This window comes from Cyprinus carpio, chromosome A24 (genome assembly GCF_018340385.1).
Source record: "Cyprinus carpio isolate SPL01 chromosome A24, ASM1834038v1, whole genome shotgun sequence".
NCBI lineage: Eukaryota > Metazoa > Chordata > Actinopteri > Cypriniformes > Cyprinidae > Cyprinus > Cyprinus carpio.
Genome location: NC_056595.1, coordinates 18,629,861 through 18,657,584, shown reverse-complemented (window position 1 = coordinate 18,657,584; position 27,724 = coordinate 18,629,861). Strand labels below are relative to the sequence as shown.

Here is a 27,724-nt window from a genome sequence, read left to right as displayed (position 1 = left end):
GCTGCTGCAGTATTTTGGCTTGGTACTGTTCGTACTGAGAACAAAGCATTTGTGTTGGTACATTTAACCTGATACCTAACTACCGTGGAAGTGCATGTGTTAACGTGATTGGCTGGGGCAGATAGTGCAAGAGAGTGTGTTATTGGCTGAGGTGTGTGAGTAAATCCAATCACTTTCCAACTGCGTAAAATGACATTTATGAGTGTGTGTCTGTGTAAAAGGGAAAGCATATCTTAGGTGCTCATGTACTCCACATTTTCCATCATTTTGAAAAGCTTTAGTACAGTTCACATAAATAGTTCTGTGTGTCAAATAAATATTTGTAGCTCCAGTGTTTAAAACTGTTTTATAAGTCACACATTTGTTACTGCTTGAATATCAACTAAGTAGACACATTGCTCATTAGGTTCAGTGGTTAGTAAATGCACTAACCAGTGAACTTAACATTAGTGATTTAAAGTAGTACTTTTGACCAAAGCTCGAACCAAATTTTCAAATTGCTCATTTAACTGATTCAATTAAAAAAGGCAGTAGCATCATTATTTTAATTGATTATAACTACTCAGAAATAATTGTTCCCATAATTTGTATGACTATAATAATAATAATAATTATATATATACATATATATAGAGAGAGAGTTTTTAGTAATTATTAATATTGATAATTAAATATTATTAATATTACTACTTTTTAAGGATGAAGCAAAACAGTAAAGACATTTATAATTTTACAAAATATTTTTATTTCAAATTAATGCTGTTCTTTTGAACTTTGTATTCTTTGAATATTGCGTTATTTTGAATACTTTGTATTCACCAATAAATCCTGAAAATTTTATTTTTTTATTAATAATTGGCCATCACTCAGTAATAACTGAGCAGCAAATCATCTTTGTATTATAGCACACATTCAAAACTTGACGTTTGAACAAAATATGTTGCGATCCTCCCTGGTTCCCCTACTGGAAATTTATTTGTCAAATGCGAGAACCCTGTAGGCCTACTTAAAAAAAATGCCTCAACTTTATGATGAGGGAAAAATGAAAAGAAGCTTTGACAAAGCTGAAAGGAATGAAAAGAAGTGCACTTCAAACACAAACTCATACACCATAAATACTCTTCATTTGGAGAGTCCTAGTACTACGCCAAAAGCAATGAATGGTGTGACGTAGAGGAAGTGCTGCCCCCGTAGAACGAGTATCTTCAGTGTTTAGTTTCAAAAGCGTTCTAGCGTTGCTTCAATGAACGCGACAGCCTCGATGTCATTCGTCGGCGCTTAATTTCTGCACGATTCGTGCCGCGCGTTGGAAAAACTGCATCTTGCCAAAGAATGGAAATCTACTTGTACATTTTACACACAGCAAAAGTGCTTCTTCGTGCGCTGACTTGATTGCTATTTTCTCTTCCGTCTTTCTGTGAGCTCGAATGTCAGTGGAATAATTAGAAATACAGCGTTTGCTTTAACTCTCCTCTTCGGTCTCGTAAACGTCAACGACGTCGCCTGTCTTTTTTTCGCTCTTGGCTGGAGGTTCACTGGAATATAAGCGCAGTGACTTTGAGAAGCGGCATTCCTCGCGCCGCGCTCGAGACTTGTGCGGATCTTGACCGCGCGCTGCAGCAACGGCCAATCCATCTAATATCTCCACAGATCAGCGCGCTCTGGACGTGCAGGTTCGCTGACAGCTCTTGCTATAAAGTTAACAAATAACGTTTTTATGAGTCATAACCAATGAATGTGAAACTAAATAATACAATTTTCCTTAAAAAATGTTTTTTAATGAGAGAACTCACATCAACGCCATGTGAATGTGACATTTTTTCGGAGCTTTTCTCTGTGAGAGAACGTTTTTTCCGTTACGATGTACTTTGAATAACCGATTTTTTTCCCTGCTCGCGTTCGTTTTTATCGCTTTAAATAACGATGGCCAACGAAATTCGCTTTGACAATCGGAATATTGTGGAGAAATACATCAATATCAAACTTTCAAAGAAGGGATATGTGTGGAAATCTCAATCTTCTGGGGAGGACGATGACACCGTCAATAAAGGAGTCGAGGGCTCCTCTCTAAACTCTGACAGGAGACTCCAGGCTCCCTCAGCCGGAGGGGGGAACAACTCTGAATGCCTGATAGCTCACCGGGTCACTCGTTCAGACCCTTATTCCAGGATCTACCGGGCGCTACGCGAGGCTGGAGACGAGATAGAAAGGATGTACCAGCGTGAATTTGAGGAGATGTCCCACCGCATGATACAACGCAATACAACGCAACGCAGCTTCTTAGCCGTGGCAGAAGAGCTCTTTAAAGACGGAGTGAACTGGGGGCGGATCATCGCTTTCTTTGAGTTTGGTGGGACCATGTGTGTGGAGAGCGTCAACCGGGAGATGGCGTCCCAGGTAGATAATATTGCACACTGGATGACAGACTACCTGAACGGGCCTCTGGAAAACTGGATCGAGGAAAATGGAGGCTGGGTAAGTTTATGGTCAAATGGTCGTTACCTTTGCTCAGTCGTTTATTACTTCTTCTTTGCAGCTGAAGTTTGAAATCATAATAACAGAGACTCATGCAGTTGTGTTTACTATCACCTGTTAGTAGCTATGTAAACAAACTGTCATCACTTTCTTAGTAGAATTTGATTCTGATGAGGCCCCTGTGTATTTATTGCATCCAAAAGTTTTTGTGAATTTGAATCCTGGTCTTGTCACTGAGGCCTCTTAAATGCTGACCAAGTTGGCAAATACAGCTAGACATAAAAACATTTTCTCTTGAAAAAAAAAGGGACAAAAAATATTGATTATTTATCGTGTAATGTACAGATATTTTTGTCCAATCGAGAATTTCCTGCGTCTAATATAGGCTAACCTGCAGCTGACTAGCGGTCAGCAATTCATGTTTACGGCTGTGACCTAGCTAAAGGCTATTAGATATTTAAAATATGTACCATATAAACTTCCTGTTTTAGTGGGAAGTATGTTATCACTAGACAAAAAATATAATAATAATTCGATTCATGTGGGGTTTATGGTGTGCAAGTTGAGTAGTTAGACGTTAACAGTATGACAACGTAATGAGTTCATCTCACTGTCTGCCGTTCTATTTAGGAGAATGGGATAGTTATTTGAGTTGGACTGGTTTAAATTTAGTCAGCTTGGTTTTTAACAGTTCAGTCAAGGTGAAAGTGATAGTTCAGTCAATTTAAGCCACACCCCTCTTATGTCATGTCAAATGTTTTGTGTGTGTGTGTGTGTGTGTGTGTGTGTGTGTGTGTGTGTGTGTGTGTGTGTGTCAGAGTGAGGTAGACACACTTTTTCTCAAGGACATGTGACTTTACTGACATGTGCATGCTAGGTCATTATGAATTCTTAATGATTGTTTGGTAGTAAATAACTTCAGCACAGATGTAAAACATTTTTATGGTAAATTAAAACACTGTAAGGTAGAGAGATGTTTTTATAAAAGATAGAGAAATATGTTTTTGCTGGAGGTATATATATATATAACATATTTTAAACTCTAATATATTTATTTTAAGTATATTAATTTATATATATTAATTTATATATATATTTGATATTCATAGTTATATATTATATTAATAAATTGTATTATATATATATATAAAATTAAAAATAAGCAAACATTTTAATTACAAATAATCACAAATTAAGTTTATATTAAATATTTATTATTATAATAAAAATATGTTTTATTAAAAATATAAATTATAGTAAAATATTTAATGTTAAATAGTCTTTACTTTTTTCTCTGTTTCATATATGTATGTATAACTATTATTAAATTATAATACATACAAAAAATATTTTATATGTATACAAAACTAAGCTTTTTAAGTATACAAAACAAAGCTGTATGGCCCCATTGGCCTGCCCTTTTTTAAATTCCATTTATCATTCCTGGTTTGAGACTTTCATTCAAATTTAATGGTGCAGCAGTCAAATATTACATAGAGCATATGTTATCATTTATGCTACCCCTACTCTAGGTTGTAACTTACAAACAGGTCTGTCACATCTACACCCTTGTGTTTTTTTTAAAAAAAAAAAAAAAATCTCACATGTAAAAAAACAGAAAAAACACAAAAACCCAAAACCCCATACAAAAAAAAAAAAAACACTTTATTCCTTCTTTTTTTTTCTATATAGAATCCTTGTTTTAACACTATCCTTCACTCTCACTGCAGTGCTTCTGTGCTGAATTATTTACGGTATAAATTGGAGCAGCCCATCACAGTTTGTGTTGTTCCTGTATGGGTGTATTGACTCCACCCTATATTCATACGCAGCGCAGCATCTCAGAATCCCCAGTCTGAGATGAGGAGAATATCTGTGTCCTCCTAATCAAGAACTTAACTACATTATGTGTGTGTAATGTTAGATAAAAATGGTGAAATGGTGTTAAATTGCAGTTTGGGAATCTTTTCCCTTTCCATTCAAAAAATCAACCATGTGAGCTTGGTATATTAAGAGATGGTACAGTCTTCTTCAGACTGCAGACTAGAGGTTAGCCTAGTTTCTCCACTGTCTGGTACAGCTGTGCAGGTGGCCCAGCAGAGCTATTATTCCTGTCTGCATGAAAGGTGTGCTGGGGCTGAATTAATGATGGTCATTACTTACCACATCTGCTGCAGGTTAGACTGACTCAAATGGCTTATGATAAAGTGAAGTACAGGAAGAGCATTTCAGATGAACTGCCATACACAAACACTCTCCAGGCGCAATCCTTATTTCGTTATTTTAAAGGTCAGTTGTAATGAATAGGTGGCTGACTATTGTATTAGCTATATAGTGATGCATGACTGTATCAAGTTCATCATGTGAAGAGATACAATGCAATTAGTACACAATTAGCAGAGAAGCATTTTAATAAGGCTTTAACACGTGCCTGCATTATTCACAAAGCTCAGCACTTTTGTCCAGAGGCGATAAATGATTTATTTCATTTTGTCATGAAAAGCATTAAGACTGTTATTGCTGAGAGAATTGGCTTGCTCGTGAGAGTTATATATTACACTGAGTCTGTCATTAACAGCTTCTTTAAATGTAGGATTTGTTTTGAAGTATTTGACATTGATATATACTCGCACAGGGGATGCTTCCCGCTTGATTTCCTCTGTAGTTAGTTATTTTAGAGGAATCTTTATTAAGTTACTGATAATGTCCCAATTGCTTACCATCAGAGTGCTGGTGCTGTTCAGGCCTGTTCATTTGCGTACGTCTGAAGAATGCATTTAAAAGCTCACTGTGTGGAGATTTATAGGGCTTTCATCTCAAGAACAGAAGCATCAGTGGGGATGCAGCCAGTAAAAATACTACTATAAGCTGTACTTGAACGTAACCATGCTCAGTTACTCTGTATAAAGTTCAAGTGAGTCAGGTAATGGAAGAAGAACTGTTCAGCCTTTGCTAAGTGTATCACAGTTACAAAGTCAAGTGTTTTGTGGTATTCATTTCCCATATTAGAAGGTCTTCAGAAGGGCTTCCCATTTCCCAGATGGCTTTACTTCTCTTTCAGAAAGAAATGTCCTCTCCACCCATAGTTAATCCTGACTTATTATCCTCCTTTTGAATTAATGTGATTCATTAATCCTTGGATAAATCCTGTCTGTGGAGAATACATGATTCAGCGGTACTACAACACTCTGTCTTATTATTATTTTTCCATGCCCCTTGCAGGGATACCCTGTTTACCCAGTATGTCTTTGAGACCATTGTCTAACTGTACTTCAGTCACTGTTACAAGTTAAAATGGACTTAAAGACTTTTAAAAACATGTTCTGTCCATGTAGATGGTCTTTTGTTTATACAGTTATAGACTGTTGATAAGAGACATAATTCAATTGGCTCTTTTTAGATTGCCAAATTAATGTACTTCTTCTAAATGACGTATAAGTTAAACATGCCGTGCGTCATACCTGATGTAAAATAATTATTATTGCAGCTAAATAAAAAATGGCTTGCATGAGGCTGGAAACTGAATTAACATAGTCTTGTGCTGCTTGGAAGGTTTTCCATAATCCGTTTTGGCGATTCTTGTGACCCTTAACTAAAAATAACCATCTGTAGAGGTGTTTTAGAGGTGAATGCAACAATAGACACTCGGCTACTTTACGTGCCTTTATCTCTTTCCCACAAAACAAGAAAAGAACATCCTGTAGATGTTACTCAGATTTCATTCTGTATGGAAACACCTTTTCCAGAACTCTGGCAGCTTATTGAATGTTTGCACATACAATATCACACACTCTATAAGGTCTACATCATGTAATTTTCACAACTCACCCCTTTCAAAACGCTATTATAGAGTTTTGTTTACAGAATTTTTTAGGAAAGACATTTTGTCAGTTGAACAGTTGGTATGTTGTTAAATAACAGGACAATCCATTGAACACAGCTGTATTTCTGTCCATCCCAGCCTAATTTTCATTCCTGTCAAAAAGAAAATATGCACTACCCTAAGGTCTACAGTCTATGCTGTTTCTCATGTAGAAAAATGCAAGTATTTAAAACACGCTTGTCATCTTTTTATATATGATATAAAAGAATGTTATAATAATTTGTAGAGAATGTTGCATTAAAACAACTTTTTGAAACTGTCTAATTGCTTATTTAATGTGTTTAACAGAAGCTGTAGGAGAGTAAAACATAGGTCCATTGCCTCCTTCTAAAATTTGACAGCATTGCACGTGGCTAAACAGAGCAGATGCTCAGACAGTTAGGACTTCTGGTTTGCAAAATGCTTAATGAGCTTTCTCATTACTGTGTAACCGCTTTGAGGTAGCTCATTTAGCATGCTCTTAATTGCAACCCCAGTCAACAAATTGAAGATTAGAAATGTATCACAATCCATATCATTGTTAAAGATCAAGTATCAACTGAGATAAAGTGCAATGCTGAGACCAAGTGCAATGTGTCCCAATGCACAACATGCTTAATGATCTCCCACTTATTGTTGAGATTGAATAGAGCTATTAACAAAAAGTCAATCTGCAGTTTATGTAAGGTTCAGCACAAACCTTCATAGCTTATTATAGTCTTACTATCCTCGTGACTTCCGGAGGCAGCCCGGCATATGCTGTGTATTGTTTAACTCTGGCCCCCATTCAGATAATGAAATCAGTCCACGCGTAAGTTTGTTTAGACAGACTACAATTGCGCAGGTGCTCACCCACACACACCACATACCTGCGGTTCATTACAGGTTTCTGGCTGTGTACAGTACACTACTGATTCTCATGCCTTAGAGGCGTGTTTGACCCCACCTGGGTGTTGCGTTGTGGGGCGTTTTACAGTTGGAGTCAAAGAACTTCAAAAGCTCTAGCATCGTTCAGGTATTCATTTTTCCCCAACATGTGCCTCCTACAGCCCTTTCAAGTGACATTGTATATGAAAGCGATATCAATACGAAAGAGAGACCATGGAAAAAAAAAAACACCCAGTGAAGAGAAAAGAAAAGAATATAGTGTCTCTTTTTGACATTCAGTCATAATGCCTTCTGTGTATTTTACCATTGCAGTGTAATCTGTGCCTGTGAAGGTGCCAAGAAAGGTTTCAGAAGAAAAGAACTGTGAGATTTAAAAAAAGAGGAAACGGAGAAGGCAGATGAAGAGCAATCAAAGAAAGCAGGAAGGATGAAGAACTGTAGAATAGGTGACTGTGTAAAGAAAATGTTTTGTTACTGCACCTTCCTGCCCAGCTGCTATCAGGTAAGGTTGTGGCTCCTGCTCCTAGGGGGCAAGTTAGGGCTCCAAGGGTGTTTCTGATTGGCTGCCAGAGTGCTGCGTGGTGCCTTTGACCTCAAGGCGAAACCCTCAGCTGGGTGTGTCTGGAAAAGAAGCCTGGTGGAGATGCTGGGTTTTATTTTCGGGCTGGTAGTGGTGGGAAAAGGATTCCCTTGCAGGTGTGGTCTCTTTGGGTTGAGAAGCCAGATTCTATACACAAAGACACAAAAGTCGTTAAGAAGACAAGGGTAATTGCTCAAATCATAAAAGAGTATTCACTGAAAAAATAATTCATCATAAAATCACTTGAAAAAATTAGGTTATCTAATTTTTCTTCCACTCAGCATCTTTATAAGTTATGAGGATTACAGACAAGAGAACAAATTGGATGTGAAAGGTGAGTTCAGCAGTGAAAGAACATACTGGGTAAGCACCACAAGGATTTTTATGTTAAAGAATGCCAAAACATTGTTGTCGATCTCTCGATTTTATTCACTGAAACTGGCAGTGAGTCATTAGAAGAAAAACTTGGCAAAGCTGAAATGTCTCAGCCACATTTATGTTTTTAGTTATTGGTTTCCCTGAAGAGGTCAGAGACTCGCAGAGAAAGTTATAGGGACATTCCCTACATATACACAATGTGCTTGATGTTCTATTTTGTAATTGCATGTTATAGATCTTATTGCAAATGATTCATTTTCTAAAAATATTTTTGACCTCGTAATCAAAATGTCATAATTTGATCTTCCAGTGAAATGTCAGACTTCTCTCTGTAGATGTACGCTGGACTTCTACAATCATTTCGTCCACTTAAACCCCACCCCTCCACAATCAACTGCAAGCTTTCATTCATCTCATCTCAACATCCAGTCAACAACTGATGGATGCAACCAAGTTCCCGCTTTACGTTTTTTTCCCCCAATAATTTGCTTCACTCAGATGTACAATACGTTGTGCACAGTATGGAAGAAAAGATCTGTCAATACTTCTGTTTTATTGTGACTTTAAAGAGATTCTGTGTAATAAATAGCAAATAAAGTACAGAAATCACATTTAACCATTATTAGGAATAAAATGTAAATCACAGATAATTGATTTCCATGTCTGTAACTGGCTTGCTTTCATTCTAGTTTTAGATGCACTCTGACGTCGGCTGTTTGTGTTTGTGGATGCCTAGTTATTTGGATAAGTTGACTTGTGATTGATCAAAGTGACGGTGCTTGCTGATCAGACAGGCTTTGTATTGGTTTTGAGTTTTGTCTGCCTTTGATGCTGCAATTTTGATTTTGACTTTCCTCACCCTTTGATATTTCTTTTCGACAAACCTTTTTTTCCTTTGCACCTGTTTACTGCAGAATATAGAAACAAAGACAAATGAGGAGGGCGACAAGCTCATGGATGTTTGCCAACATATATAGTCCTAATTCCTGGTTTAGGGCATCTGTCTGACTTAATGGCCCCTCACCCCCAAAACATTAGATTAATGACCGGATCATTATCTTTTCAGAGAGCTGTAGTTATATACACAAAAATGGGGCAGACTGTAGGAGAGCTCGCTTGCTTCATACTGCTCATGTACATTTACGAACACTCACTGTTTGGTGTGCGGGCATGCTCCGCAAGCTTATTGATTAGTGAAAATGTTGTAGTGAGTTTACTTGCTCACAGTCAGGACCTGTGTGGCTATCAGATTGGGGCTAAACATTGTCACCTGCTTGCCTACAAGAAGCTTTCTTCCTTCTGTTGAATTGGAATCGGCCGCCGGGCACACAAATCGGATTATTTTTCAGGGGAAAACAATTTGTTCCTCTCTCGATCGTAACTGATTCAACCTCCCACACAAAAGTTGTCAGCCTTGACAGTTGGCTCTTAGCAGCCCTTTGCAGTAAATCCACATCTGTGCATCTGCCCCCTGAAAGAAGCCGCACACTCTCACAAACATGTGACATACACTGTGCAATAAGACCCAGACAAAGGCTCAAAAATGAGTAACAAAAGCGACAGCTCACTATGAGTTGTAGATGCTGCGAACACAGGAATCTTAGCAATGAGACAGGTTCGTTTACTATACAGAGCTTTTGCTGCTGGCATCATAAAGAGTTTGGGCAGGTTTGGATATTGTTAATAGAAATAGAGCAAGCGCAGAGTACAGTATGGGTTCTTTAATTTTGTAGTGTCATGCCTCTAGTGCTTTCAGTTTTCTGTAATTTAATTTTTAAGTTGACTTTAGAGGGTCTCCATGTCTTAAGGTTAAACCAAAGCCTTTATTTATAAATTTTTGTAGATTCACCCTCTCCTCAGGCTGCAATTTTGAAGATTTGAGGACTCAAGAGTGCCGGGGCACCCTTTGTCTCTATGTGCTTGTTTGGCGTAAGCGTGGCTCAGCATGTCCAACAATGCACTGTTCTTGTCTCCTCTTTTGTCTGGAGGGAACAAGTTCGTTGGTGGCTTTTAAGCTGTTCAGGGCTGAAGCCAAATATTTCCCCCTTTGGATACCTCAGGGTCAGCCCTGTCCGTCGCTTGCCATTTGCTTTTTGGTTTGCTCCAGGCACTGCAGGCCCTGTTGATCTCCTCCTTATCCCCCCAAAACCGTTTTTACCACCCGTCCAGCATGACCCAACATAAGTTTCAAAAACATGCTCTTCTTGTACAATATGTGTCCTCACTTAACTACTCTCCCAGGGCAACTTTTTTCATCAACGTCCTCTAATTTTTGGTTTACAGAATGGGGAGTTATTCACTCAATGCATTTCCAAGGAACCCCCGCTGAATGCTAATAAGATGTTATTTCAAGATAGCACAAAGTTTGAGCAGTGCTGGGTCCAGATATGGCAGAATCAAAGCTTAGATAAGTCAAACAGTAATTATGTATTTTAGGTTCATCCAACGCCGCTTGAATTATTCATGTACTTGGGAAAGAGGCAGTCTCTGCCTGTTAACGTTATACATAGCCCCCCTTTAAGATTAAGACTCTCATTAAGGCATGTTGAACTAGATCTAGCTTAGTAAATGCAAAGAATTCTTTGTCCAGCGAAGAGACTTTATCCCTTTACGTTTGTCTTTTTGTGGACCTGGTTTGAAAACCCCTCTCCTTTTCTTCTTGTTATTACTTGAACGTGACTGTGAGCTGCAGCTCTGAAAGGCATTAGCACTGTTCTCTCCACACTTGTCAGCAGAGAACCTGTGCTCATTCATATTTGATAGGGTGGGTAACCTCAACACTAAAAGTTCTTTCCTCACAACACACCCCATTATAGATTCATTATGATCCAATCAGATGACAGGCAAATGATGAGACATCCTCTCTAGTCATGGAATGACAGAACAGGCATGTTGGGAATACAGTAATGTTGGTTGTTCTGCTGGCCTGCACGATTTATCAAGCATGCTAGATAACATTTAATACTGATATCTAACATCAAATATGAACTTCTGAAAACTTAGGTTCTCTGAGTCAGAGATATGCTGATTTTGTGCTCATGAAACCTTTCTTCTTATCAATGTTGAAAACAGTTGCTTAATATTTTTGATACATTTCCTCAGGATTCTTGATGAATAGAAAGTATTCATTTGAAATATTTATTTATACTAATACATATTTATAAACACTAATATATATTTGTTAGTATATATTTAGAGGTCGACCAATATGAGTTTTCTAAATATCGGCTGATGCCGATATTTAGAAATCAGGGCAGCCGATGGCCGATATATATGTTTGGCTGATTTTCTTTTCTTTTTTTTCCATTCATCTCATAAAAATAAGTTTGAGCAAATTATTATTGCAGGGTACAAGATAGTAATAGTAGTAGTAGCCCAATTTAGAGTAACAATACATGGCTCAAAACTTAAGCACCTTCTCAAAACAGTTCTGAAGCACGCTCCCACAGACTGCAAATTAATTCTCTGCCAGCAGGAGGCGCTGCTGGAGCGGAGATATAGCGATTTCTTTGGTTACGGCTGTAATCTATGGAGGAATTATTTGGTCAGATTATAAACTAAAAGTCTAAAACTAAAAGTCTTAAACCAAAACTAAAAATCTAAATTTGAAACTTAAAGTCCAAGTTGAAAATTAATTTGGTATTTAGGATTGGGAATTTGCAATTTAAAACATTTAACCTTGTATTTAAGATTGGGCATTTTCTATTTAGGGTTGGGCATTTGGTCATTTAGCCATTTAGGATTTAGGATTGGGCATTTGGGGATTTAGGATTGTGAATTTGGTATTTAGGATTGGTCATTTAATCATTTAGCCATTTAGGATTGAGGATTGGGCATTTGAAGATTGAGGATTGGGCATTTGAGGATTGAGGATTGAGGAGTGTATGCAAATTAGGAGGCGTGGCCCAAATACTGGAGGCTGGGTTTGAAATGGCTGGTGCGCAGAGGCACCTTATGGACAGCAGAGGGAGCTCCCAGTGCTAAGGAGCACACTGTAATGAAGCCAAACAGAGCGAGTGAGCGGTTTGAGCGAGGACTGTGTGATAACTTCAACTTAATGACAGCTTTGTAACATTTGTGGCCTCAAACCGAGCGTACAACTGATGCTTGCGCGCGCGGTAAAATCACCTCTGCGAGATGAAAACAAAATCGCACGCGAGGAAACGGGAGCCCGCGAGCTCATTTCAAAATCTCGCGCGCGCGTGACATGTTCTCTGCACGCAATACAAGCCCTCGCGCGCGCATGATCATTCCCCAGCTGCTCGCGCTCGATCTTCTCACCTGCTCTCTCGAACACTTTTATTTTTGTCACGACTGAACAACATAATAGAACCCATATTAAAGAAAAATAAATAACTGAAAGGATTAAACTGGTCCCTCTTTTTTGGCATGTTATATAACCAGCATGAACTATCTCACTAGTTATGTTTTGTATAACTAGCATGAACACACACACACACACACACACACACACAATGCTGATCATATTTTTATTTTATGATAGATTTGCATTCAGAAATGCAAGCTGCCTTACTTTCGAGGGGCTGATGCGGTTTCTTCTCTGAGTTTGACACTGTGTGTGTGGTGTGTGTGTGATGGCCCGGCCCCTCCCTCATGCCATATAATTGGTTGACACCTCGTGTATGATTGACAGGAACAGAATGTGAGGCTGTTCAGACGAATATGTGCGCCTTTAGGCCTATATAATATTTTTTTTGTTCTTTGAATTAGTCAACTATTTTAAATAAAATAAAATGCATCCATTATTTCATTATTACATAATGATTTAATTTCTATAGGTTATATATATATATTTTTTTTTAAATAGAGTCGGCTCTTCAGATATGCGAGCCAGCTCTCGTCGTTCACCTACAAGAGCCGGCTCTCAGAGTCGGCTCATTCGCGAACGACCCATCACTACAAAGAACATGTCACGCGCCACGAGAGTTTGAAATGAGCTCACGGGCTCCCATTTCCTCGCGTGCGATTTTGTTTTCATCTCGCGGAGGTGATTTACCACGCGCGCAAGCATCAGTTGTACACTCGGTTTGAGGCCACAAATGTTACAAAGCTGTCATTAAGTTGAAGTTATCACACAGTCCTTGCTCAAGCCGTTCACTCGCTCTGTTTGGCTTCATTACAGTGTGCTCCTTAGCACTGGGAGCTCCCTCTGCTGTCCATAAGGTGCCTCTGCGCACCAGCCATTTCAAACCCAGCCTCCAGTATTTGGGCCACGCCTCCTAATTTGCATACACTCCTCAATCCTCAATCCTCAAATGCCCAATCCTCAATCCTAAATGGCTAAATGATTAAATGCCCAATCCTAAATACCAAATTCCCAATCCTAAATCCCCAAATGCCCAATCCTAAATCCTAAATGGCTAAATGACCAAATCAGGGGTGTGATTCTTCCGGAAAAATCCGGAAATCCGGCTTTTCCGACCTGAAAATGATGCTCTCGTAAATCATGCAAAAAAAAAAAAAATAATAATAATAATAAAAAAAGGTGGGGGGGGGGTTGCGATGGGTTGGGTATTGGTAAACATAATGACCGCTCACCGCTGTCAACGTTTTTTGTGCCTCTGATTCATGTCATCATGACACTACGCAAGTAGTCCAATCGGTCACGATTGAAGTTCAAAGTGTACGCGCACCGTTATGAACGCGCACACACTCAAGCATCTACTCACGTGAACAGCTTCAGCTGACTGACGAAGACAGTGAACACGGATGATTCAGGTAAAAAAATCCAATATATTGTCTTTCATTTTTATATGCAGGTCTAGTAAAATTTAACCAATCTATTGATCCTTTTGTCATGATTCCATAACATTAATGTTAAACGATTCTGGGCTAACTTAGCAAAGTAACGCCATGTTGGTTATTGCTTACTTCTAGCTAGAAAGCTTAGCAGCTTCTACAAGGCTCGAAATTGCCAACATTTTTGTCGCATATGCTCCTGAAATTTAATCTGTGCGAACTAAAAATATATTTGGGAGTAACGTTATATGTGCGGAGCATATGAGCATATCTGTCCACTAATGACACGTCCGATTTGCGAACTAATGACTCCTTTGAACCGATTCACTTTGATGAATGCTTAAAACTGATCTGGGTCGAGTTTCCCGATAACGATGTATCTCTGAAGAGCGCTCTCTACGTGCAAGGTTACAAACGCTCGCCGCACTTCCACGCGCTTTTCCCAAAACATTTACTTGATATGAACACGTTCTACCTGCTACTTAAGAGTCGCTGTCCAGTCGCGAAATTCGTGCTGAAATATAACCTATGTAATCATATTCTGACTTATCAAAAGCTGCGGCTGAAAGCATTGAAAAACCTTGCTGCCAAGTAGTGTTGTAAAAAGTACCGGTGGTACCGAGCGCCCAGTCAACCCGGTTCTTGGTGCGCTATCCGAAAGGTATGCAGATGCACTCTCTTCAGAAAAGCAGTGAGACATGACTACATCAAAAGGAGGAATTAAGGAAAGAAGCGCTTATCTGATTACAGCTGTTACTGAGGAAACCTCTCTCTCGCTCTACAAGCGCCTCCTGCTGGCAGACAATGAATTTGCATATATATGCCGCCAAAAGATAAAGCCAAAGGCTGTGGAAAACACCGCTTCTGTTATGAATATTATTAAATATTTTAATTTGAATGTCGGATTGAAATGAATGCTGTTATTAGAGTAGTTAATCGTATAATGAATTATTACTACTATAAATATAATGAGCATTAGAATGAAGTTTCTTTATTAACTATTTAATGCTCCTATAACTTTTATTAGGTTAAAAAAACAAGAGGACATGATGCTATTTACTATTTTTACACACAAGAGGCTTTTAAATGAATTATGAATCTAAGATATGCGTTTTAGAGAATGAACAAATAGTTAACATTGTGTCATATCAGTCAGAAAAGCAGTTGTTTTTTTTATTTATTTTTTATTTTTAGCTAACTTAGATGTTATTCTTCACTGAATAACTCCTAAAATGTTTTCAAAAATTTTAATTATGTTTTTGTGTTTTGCTTTGGTACCGAAATTGGTACCGAGAACCGTGGATTTTTACTGGTATCGGTACCGAATACTGAAATTTTGGTACCGTGACAACACTACTGCCAAGAAACAGAAGTAGTCTAATTCAATGTGCACTGTTTTGCACTGTTTGCAATTTTTTCATTAAATGTATATAAATTGTCACTGTGTGTGTGGGGGGTGGGGGGCTTCGCCGCCGTAAGTGCACCGTATAGTTTCCTGCTTTTTTGTCCTTTGCCAATCACACCTATGCCAAATGCCCAACCCTAAATAGAAAATGCCCAATCCTAAATACAAAATGCCCAATCCTAAATACAAAATGCCCAATCCTAAATACAAAATGCCCTATCCTAAATACCAGATTAATCTTTGACTTGGACTTTAAGTTTCAAATTTAGATTTTTAGTTTTGGTTTAAGGCTTTTAGTTTTAGACTTTTAGTTTATAATCTGACCAAATAATTCCTCCATAGTAATCAAATAAGCACTGCTCACAAACGCTACTTTATCAGGCATTACAGGAAAGACGAAATGAAAATGACATCGAAGCTTTTCTGAAGACAGTCGGTTCTTTTCAAAGATATAAAAACACCTTCTGAAACGTGAAGCACTCATTTTATTCAACGAAGTATAAGTCTTTTGGAAAATCTATTTATGGCAGTTTTAATATAATGATGAGCCGTCACAAATAACTCAATGTATAGGAAACACTGGGCACTGCAATAAGTCAAATGGCCATATTGATAACAAAAATAAAAGATTTCACACATATTACACAGCCTGCTGCTCCCAACCGCTTAAGAGTGCGCTGGCCACAAGCGATGACATCGTGGAGGATATTGTCGGACCTACACACACATTTCATGAGGAAATTTAACATGCACGTTATAAAAAATTTAAGGAAATTTAACATGAGGAAATTTAACGTGCACGTTATAATAAGCACAGAAGTTTCGTCTGAATTGAACATGTTTCTACTTTCACATGCAAATGACTTGTTGCACTTATGAATATGATAACTTTCCGGCATCAATTCTAGTAGGGTAAAACATAATTGCCCCGCCCTGCCATTAGCTGAAGCTGTGTGTGAACAAGCCACTGCTGCAGAGTGTGAGCTGCTCCATCTCTTACGCAGCCTCAGAGGGAGTTCCACAACAATGCTTAGCTGCCTGCCGGTGTGCCTGCCTATAAATCGGCCTAATTTGCAGCACAATCAGCCGATGCCGATTAATTGAAAAATGCCAAAAATCGTCCGATTAATCGGCCTGGCCGATCAATCAGTCGACCTCAATATTTATTTGGAATATAAATCTTTTGTAATATTATAGATGTCTTCACTTTTGATTTATTTAATGTGCCCTCGCTGAAAGTATTATTATCTTTCAAAATAAGAGTCTTACCTTACTTTTTACATCCTATTGGTATAATTCTATTACCGTAGTGGAAATTACACTGCTAATAGTCAATGGTAATTTAATACACTATAGTGAATAACAGCACTGATACCAGCTCTTTGCTTTCATTTCATTTTCTAATATCCCATCTGTTCCAGATACTCTGAGACGGTGCTGCTGGACATCCTGCTCTTGGGGGAATTTCCTTGCTGACATACAGTAGTGCTGCTTACTTGGATAAGGGATAGAGTTGATACAAAAAGACATCAGTTTTCCAATTTGTCTTGCACACAACATCAGCCCTGTTAAAAACTATACTGTTAGTGGCAAAGCACTGAGATCAGAACAGGAAGTGTGGGACACAACCCTCTGGCTTGGATGAGGATAGGATGTGTGGGTTAGCTATGAGGGAGCCAAAAGCACATTCCCAGCAGGCTGAACACAGCTGGGGAGCTGAATTCTTTAACAGCAGAGCTTTGAGAGCCAACCAGCCGTCAGGCGCATGTTGTAATTCCAGCCTTGTGATTTCCCTGCAAGTTGACCACTTGTGGCTACATTTCAGTAATGAGCTGGAATTGATGCTTGTTCTAAAGTCTGTGTGGTTTTATTGTCAGCATCAGTGCTCAAATGAATCTACAGGTTTAAAATGACCATTCTTTGGTGAAGGTAGGGAAGAAAACCCATGAAGTCATACTAAAACAAGTAGCAAGAACACCTAAATCTGACTGCTAGAGTTCTGAGATGTGAAAGGATGCCTCTTTTTTTACTCAAACTATTCTCAGGTGGAAGTATCAGAAGAGCTTTGAGAGTGCATTCATGCTGAAAGAATAAAACAAGTGTTATGCTACGTTGAAGTCATATCAGAAAGAACATATTTAGAAGTTGAACTCACAAGAACCTCACCACAAAGTCGTAGTTATGAGTAGGTAAACTGGATTTTCTTTTAAAAGTATGTAGAACGCCCCCCCCCCCCCCCCCCCCCCCCCCCCCCCCCAAGCAAAACTACAAACAGTTGCTGAAAGCCCTGAGATTCTAATTTTGGGAGATTAGTGAGAGACATGCTGAATGAAGTTTATGCAGCGTATGCATGCATTAATGATACATTTGTTAAAATTAATGACTTCTATTTACAGTAAAACCATCTATGTTGCATGTACAAAATACCATTATATTGTAGAATTACGATAGAATATCCACCTTATTTTGCAAAGCTATTTGAATGTGTGAGGCTTCTGATTTATAAGCCACTATAGGTAAATAACTAGAAGAAAAGTAAGTGTGATAAACAGAGTGTTTATGATTATGATAATAAATTCAAATAACTGTAATCTGGACACCTGTCACATTTAGTTAACAAATAGCCGCACCCACTCTTATGTTTAAAATAAGGTGGATATAATGATTCAGTTTACAGAACAAAAAAGAAAAGACACATGATGCACATTCTTTATTTATCATTTTGTAGATGTAGAGGTAAAAAAAATAGTTGAATCTTGTATAGAAAAAATGCATTTTCATCTTGCTCCGACCAAAGTGATTTGAACACACCTGATGTCATAATTAAGACTTCCCAACTTGCATTTTGCGACCATTTTTTTTGCCAGTGCGACTAATTTTTATGAGCAGTCGCACTGGTGCGACCACCGGGTTGCCCAATTCATAAGCTCTGCCATTTCTGTTGCATTTTAGAAACATCAAACGAAACAAAATGGAAGCGAAACTAAACCGCGCTACGTTACAGCTGCGCAGAGCGGACCGTTTATCAGCTCAGACCGTGACTCAAACAAACTTGTCCGAGCTCAGAACAGCTTTACTCGGGAGCCAAAGTTGATTTCGCGACACTGTTACTGCACAGATGCAACAGTGCTGCGAGATCCAGTGAGAAGTGTTTAATTCACTGTACAATGACAAGGTTGCTGCGAGATCTAGTGAGAATCAATTCTGCAAAGAATTCTGTCCTGAACAGCGCTGACATGAACAGCGCTGACATACGTCAGGAAACCAGAAGCGGTAACGCTAACTGTAACGCTAACGGTGTTGTGGTAGAAATAGTCGAATGCATTATATCATTAATTTCAGGGTTTGTACAACCTTTTGGGAGAGAAATTCCAGCACTTTTCAATGACTTTCAAGCATTTCACACAACTATTTCAGCACTTTAAATCTCTAAGATGATCCAGTTTGAATGTATTTTTAATGGTATGAACAAAATATACTTTGTGTTAAACAAACACTTATGTAAAATTTTTAAAATACATCAAATCACAATTATAACCAGTAGACAGCAGCAGAGGAGCACTTATTGGCTTATTAGTCATTCCTTTCTACTTTTTCCTCTGTATTTTGAAAATATAAAATCACTATTGTAAAATATCAAATCATCAAGAAATCAGATTTTGTCAGAGTTTTTGGTATGAAGTAAGAAAAGTCACAAACTTTTCTTCAATTTCCTACTAAATCACACATAATCACTGAAGTTGGTCAGTTCCATATACTAGAAAAATAATGGCACACACATTTTCTGTACATAAAAAGTAAATTTTGTATGCATTTTAACTCAAGCTTAGTGCTTTACTGTCAAATCTATATAAACAATAAACAAAAGAAAAATAAACAAGAAATGAAGATGAAATATTATTAGTAACTGCACTTATTAATGCAAAACAATAGTAACTTTATGATTAAATGATCTTTATTTTGAATAACCCCAAACATCACCCCCAGCGCTACCAAATCTGCTTCTGGTGCCACCATCTGTAGAACTTAGTGGCACTGGTGCCACTGATCTCAAATGTTAGTCTGGAGCCCTGTATTAGCTCAGATAGTGTGGCCAGATAAACATCTGAAGTGTAGAATAGGTGACACTGGTGATGCTAGAGGCAGAGACAGCTTGGTTTTGGGGCGGAGGGTGATTTCTAGCTTCCCTCGCGGGTTGGATTGGTCCTTTGATGATGGCAGGTGGGGACTGACGCACCTTACTGATGGTGTAGATGAAAGCAAGGTGCTCTGTCACTTTCCAGTGTAATGCAATGTGGAAAACTCTTATGCTCTCTCAGACTTTCTCGTGGTTCACATAGTCCTATATAGTCATGTTCTGTCCAAATTGGAACGTGTGCACGTGTTCACCTCAAACACGAGAGATTGATTGTACTATGTAGCATACATATCATGTAACTTTAAAACCTTTCCAGTAGGGTTGAACACATTGGATATACACGCACTGGCCTGATCCATGCCAGATCCATGTAGGTGAATGCTCTGGAGCTCAACTGTGCCAGATTTATTGGCACCAGTGTGTTTGAAAGGGTGTTCATTGCACAGTCAATACTGAAGCAATTTTCCCCATTTTCTCATTGATGTGAAAAATAAGATGTCAAGACATGGTTCATGGCTGCAATAATCAACTTGCGCAAACATTGCACGAAATCCACCAAGCAGTTAATTTTTTTCACTCTCTGCTGAAACTGAATGGTTCTCATGCTTGTGTAATTTCAGACATTTTTGAGGGTTTTTAAAATCTGCTTTAAGAAAAAGAAGAAAAGACAAGCATGCTGTTAGTTGCTAGGTAACAACAACATGTTTAGTAGATTTATTTTCAGCGGTTTTGCGGACTTCTTTGCTTTTTCTACTGCTGACCTGAAGGCAGAACTCCAATTTATACTTGAGTGATTTTGCTGGTTCAGTGTTAAGTGCAAACACTGTTTTTGTTGTGAAATGGGACTTCACCTTATCTATCCTAAATGCATGTTTTTGAGCTTATTGTGAATGTTTCATCCATACAAATATTTCAGTGTTTTATTTTTTTTATACCTTTAAAAAGTCATAACTTGATCTCCCAATGAAACCAATAATTTATTTATTTTTCAATAATCCTTTTCACTCAGATATGGAAGAAATGATTTGTCACTCCTTCCATTACATTGTGACTTTAATCACAGCTTATGTCTTTTGATGAAAATGTATTCAGTTTTACTAAAATTGTGAAAATAACATTTCAGTGGAACAGAATAAGTGAAAACAAATATTCAAACCTTTCTATATTCATTTAAATATGTATCAGCTTTTAACGAATGCTAGAATTAGTACTTATCAACAAAGCAACACATTATGATTATACATAAAACTAATTATAAGTTTACTTATGCATTTTAATTTTATTTTTGTTTAATTACATTTATGTATGTGTGTGTGTGTTTGTGTGTCTCATATAGCAAAGAGTTTCAGTTCACCAGTGCTCATTCACTGTTTAGCTTTAACTCAGCAGTCCTAGCATCATTGCGTACGACTGGATTATTTGGAAATTTCATATTCATTCTCAATTTTCTTCAAAAAAAAACATTCTTAGTTCTTTGTTGAAGACAACATAGTAGAGCATCCTATCAAAGAGCCGTCTGGAAGACCACATAGATACACAGTGAAGTAAAGACATTCACACACACAAACAGGGCTCCAATGGAAGAATGTGGGTTTGGCACCAGGGACAAGAGGTGGCAGATGGGTGATTTAGCATGCAGGCAGCCTGCAGGGGGACCCTCCACCTCCCCTTCTTCTGCATGCTAATCAGGAGGAGGAGCAGGAGGGCGAAGACTTGGGAACAGAGAGAGACACATAGCAACACACTCAAGAGCTCGACTGCCCCATATTACTGTTTGTCTACTAGCTCCTTTCTTCCTTCAGTCTTCTCGGAGGCTTGCTCTGTTGTTTGCTTTCTCACACAGCTGTTTGATATTTAAGGGTGAGACCTCGCGGGCCCGATCTGTTGCAGCACTGTGCATAACACCAGCGTGCTTTTCATTCACTTGTTTCTTTAGAGACACTTACAAAGTGTTAACAGAGATGGCTAATTGATGACTGAAGTTCAGTGTTTCTCAGTGTGTTTATGACTAATGGTCTTGTGTCCAGTGATGTCCTGCAGGCTGACAAGACAAAAGAACGATGCTTGCTCGCTAACTGGGGATCCATGACAAGACACAAGGCTTCTAAAGCGTGCGCTTGTTATGCCGAGAGAGGAAACCACAGAGTGGTGACTCTGCCATGGAATCCTGATCTCCGTCATGTGGCTTCCATTTTCAGACAGGATTCACACACCCGTCTGCCCAATGCTGTATTTCCTTCCATTCAACTCAATAGGGGGATCGTTGTCGCCGACAGCGGGACTTTTTCAGTTTGACCTCTGTCACTTTCTTTAGCACAATGCACTGGACATATCCGAGCCCCACTCCTGTTCCTGCTCTGAATGGGTCTCATATGATGTAATGCATGCAGGAGGGCTGAAATGTCGGTGGTGGGAAGGGAAGTCGGTTAATGTAATGATTAATAGTGAGCTATTTCACAGTGACACTTCACTAAGGTTAACCTGAATGGAATGCTTGTCCCTTTAAGGATGGAAAGCTTTTCCATTATATCATTAACCACAACAAGTTGTTGTGATCAAAGTATTACCCTTTTTTCCATTCAAAATCTTTGCAGCGCTCATCACTCATTATGAAAGCAAGAGCGAACTCCCACAGCGTCTGTTCGGCGATTTCGATGTACATTTCAAAGGTTTCAAAACTCGATTTTTAGCCAAATGAAAAAAGGACCAAAATTCTGTTTTGACGCGAATGCAAATGAATGCAAAAGTAAAAAATCCCCCTTTCTGCAGAGCTATCTCTGTTCTGTTTACCTACTAGCTGAACATTGAGAGATTGAAAGTCCCCTTTTGGTATTCCCCTGCAAAAGGAGAACAAAATCAAATATCCAAACTAACTGTAAGGGTCTCAGCGGGGCACATTTGTGCACTAAAAACCGCTCAGATTAACAGTAAATGAATGACTTCAGTCACCTTTAGTTGGTTTACCTGCTTTTGTGTAGGAGGAAAAGTAATTCTTTTAATCTTAAAATATCCTCCGAATGATCATGTTTTGACTAGTTTGTGATTAAAGCATAAGCTGGTAATGAAGTTTCTTTTTTAATATTAGTTTATAATAATATAATAAATGTGAAATTAACAACAGAATTTCACAAAACCAGGCAATAAAGAGTGTTAGATTATGCCTGTTAGATATGCGAGTAATGTTTTCTCAGATCTTAGAAGTGTGGAAAAATTGCCTGTACAAATATGACCCAGCTTGTCAAGGAAAATAGTTTGTTCCGTAACTTTATCTTTGATGTGGTCACCAGCTTCTTTGTGTTGGCGTTAAAACATCTTTATCAAGGATCGCACTCACCGTCTCTATCCGCACAACACCCTGAAACAGGGACTTTGTGTTAGAAAGTGTAAGTAAACACCTTATTGTTTGGTTTGGACAGAGACCTTTCTTGCTAATTAGCCTTTCTGGCACCTCAATATCTCCCTAGAAAAACCTCTAGATAGGTTAGGATGACACCATTTTGTCAGTGTTTTGATACAGTCCACAGGTGGGCCTTGGTGGTCTGATTCAGAACAGTGTCATTGTCTGTGACCTTAAAGTGACCTTAAATTTGTTTTATAGTTGTGCAGTCTAAACATCTTATTCTGTTTCTCAGGAGGATATTTGAGCTCCTCTGCCCCTAAAATGTTCCCCTACGTGATTCCCACAATAACAAAGCCAGATTGTCTTTACACCCACATCAATGCATTCCTCTCATTCCTCTTTTGGAGGCCAGGCTAAGATCAGCTGATAGACAGAGAGACTGAAAATGAACGAGAGAAAAAGAGAGGTTGTTGAACCTTTCCAACAGAGGAAGAGGGAGAAAAAATGGTTGGGAGGCGTGCACGTGGGTGGTAGATCTGTGTTGGAGGGGGTGTGGGTGTCGAGGGAAGCGGGTGGCAGAGGAAGAGAGGGCTGATTAGAGAGCAACTGGGGGAGAAGAAAGGGGGGAGACGGAAAAGCACTTCCAGAAGGCCTCTGGCCCATGAGCTAATGCTGTAAAAATCTTTCCTTTTTTCAACTGTTTGTAGGACTGAGGTTGGGGACAGTCTTTTCATCTGAACCTCCCACGGTCATCACCCACACTGTCTCTGTGGGCAGAGGTTTGTCTTTTCTGGTGTATCGCTTCTCATTCTTTAACAGCATTTCTCTTTTTACTGACTCTATCTATCCCAGAAGATAATTTTATAGCTCAAAGGTTGTTCTTCAGATGAAATAGGGGCTCAACAATAAAGATTTTCTTCTGCTGGCCCAATTGCGCCACTAGTCCGGATTTCTGCTTGCCCTGCCAATGTCTTCACTGGTCTCAAACTCAATAAAAAAAAAAATTATGCATTTTATTTATAGAGTTTTGAATTTGTATAATTTAAAATGTATAATTTTACATTTAAAAGTATATATTTTATATTTTATCATTTAATATGTATTTTAAAAAATACTTTAAAGATATTTTAGGTCATTTTCAGCAGATGTAAAGTTTTCTTTGGAAAGACATTAAAATGTCTTTAAATATTTATTTAAATATTTTAAATATTAAAATATTTATGTTACAAAATATTTCACATACATGTTTTTTTTTTTCTGAAAATTTCTTAAAAAAAAAAAAAAAAAAAAAAAATTGGAGCATGGTTTTAACATTGATAATAATAAATGTTTGTGCACCAAATAAGAATATTAGAATGATTTCTGAAGGATGATGTGGCACTGAAGACTAGAATAATGGCTGCTGAAAACTCAGCTTTGCATCACAGAAATAAATTACATTTTATAATGTATTAAAATAGAAAAACAATTATTTTGAATTGGAATAATATTTCACAGTATTACTGTTTTTACTGTATGTTATGATCAGGCAAATGCATCCTTGGTAAGCATATGTGACTTCTTTCAAAAACATAAATGTTATGACCCCAAACATTTGAACGGTAATGCACATACCAAAAAATACTCATTGTCTAATATTTTTCCTCGTAAAATTTAATTAATTCTTACTGATGCTACCAAGACTGTAACAAGTCATTCTTGCAACTTCAACCAAACCTTATTTGAATGAGCCGGTTAGAGGATTTTACCTATCTGGCAAGTTTGAAAAATAATAAGTTTAATATATAGAATTGTTGTCCCTTGGTTAATGTAGTTCTCAATGAAGTATTACCATTGTGTCATGTTTCTCCTAAACTTTTTTTTTTTTTTTTTAGGAGGAATAAAATGTGATATAAATTTTTTAACAATTGCTGGCATATGTACGGTTATAGAGTTATAAAAGCAGTGGGATGGCATAGCTCAGATAATTTGGTCCTGGAAGAATTAGATGAGAAATGTTTGCGTTCATATTGAATTTTTTATTGCAGATATCATTGTCTCGTATATGAGTGCAGTTTGTGGCATTGAGATCTCTTTTGAAACTAAAGGAGACAGATTAGATCACTGAGGTCTTTTTCTGTGGAGAATAAACTAAGAAGAAGGAGACCTAAGCAGAAGTATCCATTTGCTCTAGATTTAACCTCATTACTGTCTAGGAAAAACAATCTATAGTAAAATTAGATTTGTTTTTCTTTCCTATGAAAAGTTTCTTCTAATTTTTTATTGGCTCTTACAGAGATTATGTCCATGGAACAGTCAGAGTGTCTGCCTTTTTCCTGTACGCTCTTTTCTGGAAGTGTGGCGGTGAGCTCAGATGAAAGAATGTAACCCTGCCGGGGTTGGTGGTTGGAGGGGGGAACTTTCCCCTCGGCTACAGCAGAGGCCTGCACTTTCTCTGAACTTTCTCTCAATTTTCATGTGGTGACTCCAGCCACTGTCCTTTTTGACGCCATGCATCATTTTTGTCCCTGTGCCCACAGTTTTATCACCTTCATTTTGTTTCTCACCCCAGTTCCTGGACAAACAATGATTATCACTACTGTGCCGAGCAGAATTCAAATTATGCCCATATAATGCACCAACCAGATGCCAACATGTGACAGACTTGTTAAGGTCTTCGTAGCTTCCGGGTGAAGCTAAATGACCTCAGCTTAAGCAATCTGTCTACTCGTCAGATCATATCGAGCCTATTTGTATAATCCACTTTTTTTTTCTAGTCAATAGGAGGCTGAATTGCATTCAAAGAGGTTGTTGCATTTATACACTATAAATCTCTAGGAAATATAAATGGCACATATTAAGTTTTCACACATTATATAATGCTCCTGCTGTTGCTCCTGCATGAAATATGTATTTTTGTACACACTTGTTTGCATCATGACAACAGTACAAAAAGTATCTGTGGTTCCATGATAAATAAATATATATATATATATATATATATATATATATATATATATATATATATATATATATATATATATAAACTATTCACTGAAAGGTTCTTTGTGGAACCAAAAATGGTTCTTCTACGGCATCGCTGGAAAAAACACTATTTGGAATTTTTATTTTTAATAACATATGATTTAATCAGCAAGGACTTCAAGTAGAAGGACGTGTAACAGGAACAGAAAGAGTTAACATTTTTCAAATGCATGACCGGTGATTCATTCGTGATACAAATATAAACACAAGCCTTTCAAAAAAATTGTCCCTCTGCTTTGAGGCAATGGAGGGACGTTTCCCCTCATTTGCAAAGACTGACTCATATTGATGCCTGGGGCAGAACCAGGGGTGATACAATAGATCCTTTCTGAAGCTTTAAATAAGGACAGAAAAAAAAACAGATGTTTTGTGTTCAGCACGAGCCAGTGTTTTGTTTTGTGTGGTTGTATGTTATGTGCAATGAGGTATTCAAATTACTCACTTCTGTCGACTGCATCATGATACACCTATAAAGTGTATCAACCTGTGGTTGACGTGCCTACATTCTGATGTTTGGAGAATCAGTTTCCACTCAGTGGGTGTTACTTGCACATTTAAATATGAAACGATGCATTCAGAGGCTGTTCTGATGGTATCAAAAAGCAGAAGTGCAGACAATGCTCTGCCTCTGGAAATGCAGATGCTGCAGAAATACAAAGATGTAAGTTTGATGTCATCGCAGAGTGATGGTCATCAACAGAGCACATTACTTTTTTCCTGGGTTTGTCCCTGTTGGATGATATTTTCTTGATTCTAGTTGAGTATGTACTTTTGTTGCTGGATGTGTCACTTCTAATCTGAAATGTATTGATCATTGTGGGCCATGTCTAATAATAACAATTTATTTCTGTATGATCCAAGAAAAGTTTTTAGGATGCTTGTTTTTAGAATTATATATTATTATGTATACATTTTTGTAATTAATTTTGCAATATTTATATTATTATCTTGATGCATTTTAGTTACTATACTCATATATTATAGTTATATACTGAGATATAAAGTTTTTTATGAATATTTTGAATTAGTTTTTATTTTTATATTTTATGTTTTAATTTTCATTTTAGTTAAGTTTTAGTAATTTTGTTTGTTGTTTTAGTGGTTTAAATTTTTCATATAATTGTGTCTAATATTTTTGTTATTAATTTTTATTTAAGTTTTAATTTGGTACTTAAATAAAATGAAATAAGAAATGATGGCTTAGCTGAAGATTTTTGTTTTATTTTATTTCAGATAAAGTCAAGTAAATAAATGAGGTTTGAAATTGTATAATTTAATAATAATAATATTTATTTATTTATTGCTGTACTGACATTGAATTATTTGTTGTTCTGTTATAGTTTTAAAGCAAAGTTTTAAAGTAGTTCTCAATCTCATAATATATGCTGCATAATTATATAGAGAGAAACAGTAACGTCATAAATAACATAAATCTATACATGCTCTGTGCTCTACAGAGGTACAAATGCCAGGCAACTTTTGCTTTCATTCTTTTTTTGGGTTTAGCGGTTCAGCATCCCTTGTATCTGACATTTAATTAGAACTGTAGGCTGTTGTACGAAGAAAAACCTTTCCAAGTACTAGCTGAGGTCGGCTTCCTGCCTCAGTCAGCTGATTCGAGATGTGTTTCTTTAAACCGTCGGTCACTTTTCTTTCAAGCCACAGTGAAGCAGTTCTTGAGAATCTCAAATATAAGCTTATTTCGCTCAACAGGAAATCATTACCTCAGCTGTGCAGTTGAGTTTCATCAGAGGTTTAATTGTTGTTTATTGAAAGGTCATTTGAATGAAACAACTCGCCATTGATGAAGTTTAAGCATGCAGAAGTAAGAATGTCTGCGTCAGCTTAGTGAAAGAGAAATTTGGGACATAGGG

General features: G+C 37.6%; 1 protein-coding gene across 1 annotated transcript in view; it reads left to right on the top strand.

The window, feature by feature from the left end:
• Window positions 1-1,064: 1,064 nt before the first annotated feature.
• LOC109049771 (apoptosis regulator Bcl-2-like) overlaps window positions 1,065-27,724 on the top strand; it is a 49,087-nt gene continuing 22,427 nt past the window's right edge. Inside the window, exon 1 of the mRNA XM_042714519.1 lies at window positions 1,065-2,475. Coding sequence (XP_042570453.1) covers window positions 1,924-2,475 — 552 coding nt within the window. The 5' untranslated portion in view covers window positions 1,065-1,923. The remainder of the gene's footprint in view (window positions 2,476-27,724) is intronic.